General features: G+C 45.2%; 1 protein-coding gene across 1 annotated transcript in view; it reads right to left on the bottom strand.

Moving 5' to 3' along the window:
* LOC146041617 (5-hydroxytryptamine receptor 3A-like) overlaps window positions 1–10,297 on the bottom strand; it is a 64,340-nt gene extending 54,043 nt beyond the window's left edge. The window contains exons 1-2 of the mRNA XM_083161555.1: window positions 10,246–10,297; window positions 1,435–1,592 (exon numbers count right to left, since the gene is read on the bottom strand). Of these exons, the coding sequence (XP_083017681.1) occupies window positions 1,435–1,592; window positions 10,246–10,297 (210 nt within the window). The remainder of the gene's footprint in view (window positions 1–1,434; window positions 1,593–10,245) is intronic.
* Window positions 10,298–11,343: the final 1,046 nt, after the last annotated feature.

The raw sequence follows: 11,343 nt of genomic DNA on the forward strand, positions 1-11,343 counted from the left end.
TTAATGAACCAGCACTGTGCTCTTGAAGCCGGCCCTGGTTTTAAAAATATGAAAGAGGGGCCCCTGTAGACACAGCATCGGGCTTCACTAGCAGATACAGTTCACTCATTATCTTGGTAAATGGCCTTATTGCCAATCAATACCTAGATCTAGTGGTCTGGGGGAATGTTCCGGCAGATATTCTGAGCTGCTCTAATGCTCAATGGTGCAATGGATGTGCGACTGATGGTGCCAATGTCAACTTCTTATTCAAAGACTGTGTGACGGTGTTACTTTCAAAATATAGGTGTATTGTACAATGGGCAAACAGCTAGACATATGTACACAAACCTGTTGTGCAGAAGTGTAAATTATCATGTTTCCAGTGAATCTTTGCACCTAGTATAAGATACAGATGGAGACTGCTTCATCTAGCGGGGGTTGGATCGCCAATCGCCAGCCACCGCCAGCCAGAGGCTGGCTCGTAGATAAATGTCAGTCTGATCTGACTTCAACACACCTATGTTTGCATCTGGATGCCCAGCATTTTTCTGGGCACACTCACCATTTTTGTCGGCATGCCCAGCGTCCCCATATGCCAACCCCCTGTCTGACCACTGCCGGCCTCCTCTGTACAAACACCTCGGTGTCAAGGTAGTCAACGCTTAGCAATCCATCTGATGTGCAACAGATCCACACATCCAACAAATCCTGCCACAGTTTTACTGTTATGTTGGGTAAATAACAGAACGATTTGGTCTCAATTCCCCTAATTTCAATACAATCTTGATCCATTGTACGTAAATTGGGCATGTTTTGGCATGTTTTAGATCCGATTCATTCTGATGAGCGTCCCCTATGGTTGCTTGGTTGTTTTTCAGATCCTACCTGCTGCAGTCAGGATTTGAAAATGACCCCTTCAACTGGGTACAGATGGTGATCAGATCGTATGCATGATCCTCACGATCATGTCGCACTGGTCTGTCCCCTACATTAGTGTGATAAAACTGTGACAGGTCATGCAGGTATGTGTAGTTCAAAAGCATCTGGAGATGTAGATGGAGCCGCTGCCATCCTTGGCCGGCACTCGCCAGATCCCTTTCACTGGCGAGCACCGGCGATAGAGACTGGGACGCGCGTGCGTCTCAGTATCACGGAGGCTGGGCAGCGTCTCCCTGACCATCTCTGCTTCAGGGAGACGCTGCCCAGTTCGGGGGGGGGGGTTGGTCGGGGTGGCGAGGGGACCGGCGGCGACGGCGGGGGAACCGGCAGGGACACCCACCAAGTTTCGTTGCCACAGGGTGCGCGATCGCCTCATGCACGTGCGCCCTGTCGGTAGCCGGCCACTGGCAGGGGATGGCGGTAGAATCGCCATCCCCTGCAAAGATGAGCCCGGCTACATCTGTACACTATAGACATGTCTATTATATAATTCATACAAAGGAATTAACTTACCACTCCAAGAATAGTATATATGGTTATCTGTATATACACAGTGGTGGGTTTCCTCCAATTCTTTACAGGTCTTATACCCTTGTTGTATCCATTCATCAAATGGGCAAAAAGTCCCACTAGGGTTGATTTATTGGAATTTGATGCATGAGACTCTTTGGCTGCAAAAGTAATTTTAACATTTTTGAAATCTACAACTTTGTAAATGAAAACACTGCTTATATTTAAAAAAATTCTGCATCCACGACAACCGGAAAATAGTGGCAAAATATTAGACCCTGTAGACCTCGCAGTGGCTTGGGGGTTCTGGCACTGATGCTCCCCTCCATCTATAGTACAGCGAACGGCAGAGTTGTTTCTATCTGGTGCCCGCTTGTGGCCAGTGTTAGTGCAAATTCCATTCAAGGTGCTAAATAAATAATAAGCAGATTCTGATTGGTTGCCCATAGCAACATCCCATGTAAAATAGAACTCCCATCTTAGGGTCCAGCTACGCAACATCGCTTGCATCAGGCTGTTTCTCTCCCAGAGTGCGACTAAACTTATGATTCACTCACTGGTAATCTAATGGCTTGACTACTGTAACAGTCTCCTCACTGGCCTCCTACACGACCAGCTCCCTCCCCTCCACTATGTCCTCAACTCCACAGCTAGACTTATCTTCCACTCCCGCTGCTCCATTTCTGAAAAGCCCATTCAAGAAAATCTGCACTGGCTCCCATTCCACTACAGAATCCTCTTCAGACTCCTCACCCTCACATACACACTCCTACCCTTTCTGCTTGGCCAATGACATTTGCCTCTCCTCTACCCTGATCACTGCAACCCATGTGCGTATTCAAGATTTTTCCCACCATGCCCCTTCACTGGAATGAGCTTCCTTGCTTTATTAGACTCTCCCTGACCTTGCAAAGCTTCCAATGGGCACTAAAAACCCACCTGTTCATTAAAGCGTACCCATCTGCATAAACTAGTACTAAGGCTACACCCCGTACCTTCTGCCCCATGTCTTGTTGATCCATGCCATGCTCACTTTCAGCCTTCAGGCCTCCTTGCCTGCACCTTGTGTCACCTGTCTTTCTCCTCCACCCTAGTCTAGACTGTGAGATCCTTAGAGCAGGGCCATCTTGCTTCCTGTTCCCTTGCTCCACTACCACTGAACTCACAGGTCTATGTTCCCAATAATAGTCAACATGAATGATAAAATATTAAAAAGTTAATAAAAATGGAAAATATTTTTTTAATAAGTGTGTTGACCATTGTCATATAGACCATATAAACCTGTCAACCTTTGACACAATTGTTTTATTAAGCATATTGACCTATTGACCATGTCAACATTTTGTAAAAATGGACTTAAGTTCCACAATTTGTGGTTGACCTATTGATTGTAGATCTAGACACTGTTGAATTAACACATGGATCCCCTTAGATAAACCCTCAAACTTAATAAATACAGTATTATGACAAGAAAAAAAGAAAAGAAAACACTTAAATTTAAAAGGTACCTTAAATGTTTATCTCCCGAGAACACAAGCAAGTTCCTCAATAAAACATGAATGCTTCTAATTCTTCGCTGCTCTGTCTGTATTACTTCTCCCATTATGATATCACCTATATACAGTATATGCCGATGAAATATGTCCATCCTCTTCTGGGGGAAAATTTCCTAATCAACGGGTTTGCTATGACAAATTAGAGGACTCTCAATCATTCCTATGGCAAAAACCATCATAAAACTGTAATCTGCATTGCGATCCCTATAGGATTAGTCAAGCATTATCTATGTGTTTATTTCCTCAAAGTATTCTACAACATGGACCTTATTCTGGTCCACACGCAACGCTGCAGAATCCACCCCCCCCCCCCTCGCACCCACGATCCCCACAATTTGCATAATCATCCATTCCCAGCCTTGGGTGTGGGGAGAAACCACTTGATGGTCGGCGACCTTGAAATGATTTCTCCAGCACTCGCAGATCAGATACACCTCTATGGGGTCTCTGACCTGCGAGCGCCCTGTGTGGGAAGCGGGAGGACAGCTGACATCTGCTGATGTCAGCTGCCCCCCCCCCCCCCTGCACCCACATCACCAGATGGGAACACCCAGCATTTTCATGGGGACTCCCTGACACAAAACATCAGTCCCTTATGTGCACGCATGGGGGACCAAAGAAATCAGAATAACCTCAGGGGCGTAGGGAGTGCGGAGCTCTGGGCACTGAAGAGGTGCAGGGTGGCATCGCGCACCACAAATGATCACCCGGGCGCTGACACTGTGCCTACCCTGCCTGACTGTGTGCTGCTCTGCGCCTGCCCACCCGCCTGGCTGAGCCTGCAGCCGCGCGCAACCCTATGTCTTCCCCGGCAGTCAGTGTCACGTGTCCTCCATCAGGCGTGCGCACAGGGAGCACAATTGCAGCACCTCCTAAAGACCAGAACAGCGGCACTGAGCTGACAAGCATGCGACTAGTGCAATGCTGGGGGGGGGGGGGAAGGGCGGGGGCGGACGGCTCAGCTGGGACTCGTCAACTGTGTGAGTCTGTGACTAGTCTTCACTCTCATCTGTGTGTGCTCTGCACTGTGCCTGTGCTCTAGGCTTCAGTCAGCTCTGAGTGTGGCCCGCCCCTTACCCCCTGTGGCTGTCGCTGTGTCAGACTAGCAGTATCTGTGGCTGTGCTCCCCTAAGTTGCCCACACTGGCCCCTGCTGCTCCCCTGGCCCCTGTTGCCCCCTGCTGCCCTGCTGACCCCCATGGCCTATGTTGACCCCTGCAGGGCCCTCCTACTCGGCCTAGAGCATGCAACCCCTTGTATAGATCATGAGAGCCTTCCCCTAAGTTCCCACCTCCTGGCCCATGCTGCCCTGCCCTAGCAGGGCCCTCCTACTCAGCCTAGAGCATGCAACCACTCGCATGGAGCATGGAACCCCTGGCATGAAACCAGTGGCGTAGCTATAAAAATCGCGCCCCCCCCCCCCCTCATGAAAATTTCAGCAGTGCCTCCCCCCAGTAAAGATGACAACCCATGTCCCCGTGCCTTACCCTCCGCTGTGCTGCGGCTGGGACCCACAGATTTTGTCTACGGTCCCGGCTCCCCTCCTGCCCTGGCTTCTGCTGTTATAAAAACGAACCATCACAAAATGTCCTCCCCCATACAGCAGACAGTTTCGGAGAACTGTCTGCTGTATGGGGGCAGACATTCTATGATGGTGCATTTTAATTTCAGCAGAAGCCAGGGCAGGAGGAGAGCCAAGACCGCTGTGCAGACAGGTAAATCTGCAAGTCCCGGCCGCAGCACAGCGGCATTACAATGGCCCCACAGACCCCCGGCGCCTGCACTTACACAGCAACCACGCAACCACGGGACTGCGGGGCTATTGTTACGCCACTGCATGAAACATTGAAACCCCTGCTATAGAGCATGAAACCCATAGCATGTAGGTATGCAGGACTTATGTGGCATAATATGTATAGGCATTACGGTGTGTAGTAGGCATTATGTTGTGTGGTATAATTAGTACTGAACGTTATGGTGGGTGGCATTATGCGTTATGTGTAATGGGCATTATGGTGGGTGGCATTATGTGTAATGGGCGTTACGGTGGGTGGCATTATGTTTATAGTGTGTGTTTAGTCATTTTTAAATATATTTCTATTGATGCACTGCAGCTGCCAGCAGACCTTGTAAATCAGGACTTGCTGGTCAGAATGCAATTACCCGGATGTGCATCAGTTGTAATCTGTCATCTTGTGACTCAGTTTGAACACCGGAAAGGCTCCTCATGGCATGACAATGTGAATTATCGGAGTTCTAATGAAGCAAGTATGTTTGTATATTCAACATTACTATGGTGTATGTGTATACTGGGAATACCTCATGGAAGGTATTGACAGCCCAGTAGCTGATCACGGTGATTAACGAATGTGACCAGCAGCATCTAGCCAGAATTGTCCTTGATAAAAGACAACTGACACTAGCTAAAATCATACCCACATTAAATGCAAGAGGTACCAGTTACATATCCAGCAGGTAACAGTGATGCATGCAGAGGGGGGTTATGAGGGGGTTTGGGCAGTTGGGAATACCCCCTGCATGCCGCTGTTCTGCTTAACAGAGCAGTGGGGAATAGACCCTGTGCGCATGCCCACAGCGTCTATTCACTGCAGAGGGACAGCGGGCATGGCCATCAGCTCTCACAGCACTGCCCATGACCCCAACAGCTGTGAAAATGGGGTGCCTGAGGTGGAGCGCAAGCCTTGGGGTTGCCTAGCAACATCCGGCTGTCATCTCCCAGAAGTCATCTGGCATGGACTTCAGGTCTGTGTGGCAGTGGCGTGATGGCACCCCCGGGAGCAACAGGCATGTTAGGGGTATATGAGGAGGGTGAGTACTGATTGTCATTTGCTGTAGGACTGTTACCTGATGAAGGGGGTCAAACCTTGAAAGCTTGTGCTTTGATACAGATCCTTTTTCTTCATTATTATTGCCTCTGGAGTCCTGTTCTTACTTGGAGAAATGTGCAGTGTTTGTTCGGGCACCAGGGCCAGTTGTTTTGAGCCATCCATTTGAGTGCCGGCTTGTGTGTGTGTATATGTGTGTATATATATATATATATATATATATATATATATACATACACACATACATACACAAAAAAGGTGAGATGTGGAGCCTTCCAGTGCAGTATATTTTTGGACAATTGATAGTCAGCATAGTTGAGCCACAGTTGAGAATCAAGATATCTCTACGAGAGACAAAATGACTCCAGGACGGTTGCTGCTATCAATGGAGTCAATCATCGTTAAGCATTACACAAGTGGTCTGGGAACCACTTGCAATGGTACTACAGTATTTTATCTTTAGGTTGACCATTTTGGTGATGGTAAATATCAATTGTCCAAAAATATACTGCACTAGAAGGTGCCACTTCTCACCTTTTTTGTAGATCCATTTTGAGGTCAGGACAAGTACCCTTTGGAGAGGTGGCAGCTTCGGGGGAAGTGCATATATATTTCCAGGACAGTGAAACATTATTAGTGGTCTAGGTATTGGTCTCACTGTATCAGTGGTTGAATTTGGGTGCAGCGCCAAACTGCACCACCTTTGTAAACATATATATATATATATATATAAATATATATATATATATATATATATATATATATATATATATATATATATATATATATATATCCCAGCAGGTGGCACTCGGTTCCCCCAAAAAACAGACTCAAAGGTGTGGGTCACATCAACGTTTCATTTCGCAGTCAGGAAATTTCGGTAGGTATCCTGACAAAATTTCCTGCCTGCGAAAAGAAACGTTGATGTGACCCACGTCAGTGCTGGCTGGGAGGGCACCGGTGCCAAGTTCCATATTATTAGAAGAGTGCCGACTCCACCGTTGTATGCTTATATATATATATATATATATATATATATATATATATACACAGTAGTTTAATATACAACCCTGCATATACTGGGTCACCTCAGGCTCCACCCCGATACTTGGAGACCTCTCTTTGTAAATCCTGTGTTTGCACCTGGTCAGTGCACCATTCTTTAGCTTCCATGGCATATGGGAGCAGATGATCCACCAAAGTGTCCCTGACTGGGACAATGGACACAGCACCTCACCTGAGCTTATGACATTGCTAATTGAAGCATTTTTTCCACATGCTGCTGATACACTGCAGAAACAAACAAACCAGGCATGGCAAGCACTGAGAGTAGTACTGTGTAACCGCCACTGTATCTGACTCACACTGTATCCAACCTGCATTGTAACCTGCACTTTTTATGACCTGCATTGTAATCTTCACTGAATCCATTCCAGAGTGTTTGTCCCGCACTGTAACCTGCACTGTATCCAATCTGGGAAAATGTACTTAGTAAATTTACCCATCCAACCTTTTACCTTACTGCATTTGCTAATCGGCATTGTCTTTTGATGTTATCCTTCTACCTTACTTTCATTCTTAGACACTGATCTAATAACGGTTCTTTGAGTGAATACAGTAGAAAATAAATTGACATTTGTACTGTTGTTAACAAAAGGACAAAAAAACATTCAAAATTTCTGCCTGTCATTCCTGACTGTTCTACAGTTCCCAAATGTAATGTATCTCCAAGTCCTGTTACTGTACAGGCATCTTAAAAAACCTCCCCAATACACACTTACCATATCTTAGAACATTGTAAAAACATTTATCGGTCCTCTTCGATATTTATCAAACATAGCTTACCGCTGTTACTGTACGGCTTATGAAATGTGCGATATAGTCCAAAACAATATGGTCCTCATTGCTGGCAGTGGGGACCAAGCTGGTTGAAAGATTCTTGAGCATGTACAGACTAGACGGATTCAGTACTAAATCACGGCAGTCGGAATCCCGGTGGTCGAAATACAGACGCCGAAATCCTGACAGGGGGGGGGGCGTGGATCACCCCCCGTGTGGGCTCGCTGCACATGCCACGCAGCGGGCCCGGTGCCTCGCTACGCTTGGTACACTATTTTATTCTCTCTCTATGAGTGTCTTGGACACCCATAGAGGGAGAAATTGTCGGGATTCCGGCAGCGGTATTTTGACCACCGGGATTTTGACACCATCTGGACTAGACATCATGCATTTGCATGACACAGCAGCCTGTCCCTTACAGGGATAGACTGCCAACAACAAAGCGAATGTCTCTGCTGCAGAGGGGGACGTTGCTGGTCCTTGTCGGACTTTGCCAAAGAGATAAGTTGTGTAAAATACCAATGGCATATTTATTAGTATCACTGCAATACCATACAAAATATGACACTAGTAGTAAGACATAGAGTGATGCCTTCACAAGTCTTCATCTACTGCTCTGGCATACCAAAACATTGGTTGCCTCTACCTTACAAAATCCAATATAAAATGATTTACCTCTACTAACATACAAATCTATCTTACAGTACATTCCTTATCCTGTCTCAAAATATCTTCCTCTTTAGGGTAATCAATCCGGGATTTTGAGTGTCGAAACGTCCCGACAGTAGAAATCCCAGCCTTTTTTCATCTGATCTGATAGTACATGGACAGTTGCTATCAATGTACCAACTGTTGAGTGTCGAAAAACCTGCAAATTTGTCGGAAACGGCCATGAATTCGACGAAGCCGCGGCCGTTTCTGACAAAACAGATCTGACTTTAATAAAAGCCATCCTTTGTAATAAGACTTTTTTGAAATGTAAAAAATTCATGTAAAAAATGTAAAAAATGTACAAAAATGTAAATTTCTCCATTGTGAGACGAATAAAGGAATTCTATTTATCTATCTAGACTTTTTATGTAGTTATCATGTGTTTCTTGAATACACACCTCTGTAGACAAATGTATCTAGTACCCTAAACGCTTTCTTATCCTCCCCTAAAAATTCTGCCTGATTATCATCCCTCTACACAGTTCATGAGAAACGCACTTTAATCTGTTCCAAAAAAGCTACCAACCCTGAAATCAGCATCGCTTTGGGAATGGGTCATTACTTCCCAATACACACTTTTTCCATTTAATCTGTCTGAGCTGATGTCAAATCTGTGGCACTTAATGTGACATAACATCATGTATCATATGTCTACTTTCTTATAGATTGTAAGCATTCACACCATGTTCTTATTCATTGATGTGTCATTGATACCATCTCATGTTTTATTACTATGTGTAATAAAGTTCTGTGACTTTAGAAATCATATTAATAATAATGCTAATGTCATATACTCCTGATATTCCTACCTAGTAATTCATCATTTATACACATGTGGCCCGGTATCTGATAGATCAGAAAACATGCTCTGGTCAGGAAGTCCATGACAATACTGTTATGAAGCAATAATATAGTAAATGACTGGTACTTGTGTATTTTGGCGGCGCCCATCGCATCGCATACCATAAGGCATACGATGGTATGTGATGCGACGCGATATCGCGCGATGCTCGACAATGTCATACAATTTTTTAAATTGTATGACATTGTACATGGCATACAATGCCATACAATGCGATGCGACGCAATTAAACATTGTATAAGCACCCTAATGGGTGAACTCGAAGCGTGGCGAGCGCAGCGAGCCCGCGAGGGGCGGCGGTACGCGTCCTCCGACCTTTTCATACCCCCACTATCCACGTCGGCGTGGAGTTGAGAATAGAAAGTATGGTGAGCGCGGATACCTGTGAAGCCCGCGAGGGGACTCCGATACCCGTGAAGGTATCCGCGTCCCCTCGCCACGCTTCAGGCAAGGTGGCTCGCTGTGCTCGCCACACTTTCTATTCTCAACTCCACGCCGACATACCGCCGCCGCCCCTCGCGGGCTCACTGTACTCACCACGCTTCGGGTTCACGTTTATAGTGGGGGGGGGGGGGTGGCGTGGGGGTGCATTTCACATTGTAAGCACCCATTAGGGTGCTTAAAAGCACCCTTTATGGTGCTTATACAATCTTTCATCGCATAGGGGGCAAAAATCGCGTTGCATCGCATCGTATGCTACGCGATGCATGGCATGCGATGCGACGCGATATAAACATCGCGCAATGCACATCGGGGGCGCCGCTATAATACACAAGTACCAAATGACTTGACAGAAATAGTCATAAACTAACATGTACATTATCCTTAGGATGCACTTTCTATAAATGACAGCTACTGTACGAACTGAATAAGCATGCCAATAAGGTACTAAGGACTTTTGTATTTTAAATCAGATCCTTGTGTTTTTTTTTACAAAAATAGTAAAGTAAAGCATAGTCACCAGTATGTACAAGATCTACGTAAGTGGATAAAGGACTCACCTGTCCATATTATAAGCAGAAGAACGGTGGACAGGATCCAGGCGTGTGCCATCGTTTGCAAAGGCCCAGAAAGAACAATCTACGCAAGAGCTTTCCTCTAAACAGTCCTACTGATAATGTATCTATCTCTTTATCTTAATACAGACTCATTGAGGACCTCCCAATATTTTGTCAATTATACTATTGGATGCGTTGTTTAACTTTCACAATTAATTTAATGCTACTCTTCTTGGCTTCTTGTAATCAAAAATCTTATGTTGCTCCTCAGATCCAGCTTAGAATTCACCTACGCTTTTTACCTTTCTCTATTGCTACAGTACTGACAGTACTACTGTACAGTACTGTATCTGTTAGTTTTTATTGCGTCTAATGCCACTTTCCTTCCTCTGATTCTTCTATGCTGTGTGAAGGACTGTCCATATATATATACCCATCCTGGTGACCGCTCCTCTTATTTTCTCAGTGGTATAATGAAGAAATCTGACATATTCTATGGCCCCTCCTTCTTGTTATTTAGCACTCGTATGCCTTTCATAGAAACCTTCTGCCATAGGGGCTTCCACAGATCATTGCAATAGAAAAGGATGCAGAGGATGGAACGCAGTCTATAAAATGACAATACCTCAAGGAGTGTTTCTGATCCTTGCAATTACTATAGAATAAGAAATACACATAATGGTAGATTTACTAAAACGTTCTAAAAATTAAAAGAAGTGATGTCGATCACAGCCACCAATTAGATTCTGTCTTTCATTTCCTAGGATGCAACAGAGAAATTATAGTCAGAATCTGGATTGTTGCCATGGGCAACATCACCTTGTAGAAGCTTTAGTAATTTAAGCCCATAACTACATATTATTACATTATTTGCAAAAAAAAAAAAAAGTAAACGGTTTAAATGTAATCCTTAGGTGGGTATTCAATACATGATTCGGAACATCCATACAGTCGGACTCCTGAGCCGTTTTTTTTTGGTCATATCCGACAGTAACTTGACAGTCGGAATTCAATGTTCCAACTGTCGAGTGTCGGAAAGTCCGTGGATCAGCGAATACGGCTGCAGATTGTAGAAACACGGATGTGAATTCGTCAGTGCGC

This window comes from Crinia signifera, chromosome 19, assembly GCF_055691185.1.
Source record: "Crinia signifera chromosome 19, ASM5569118v1, whole genome shotgun sequence".
Lineage (NCBI taxonomy): Eukaryota > Metazoa > Chordata > Amphibia > Anura > Myobatrachidae > Crinia > Crinia signifera.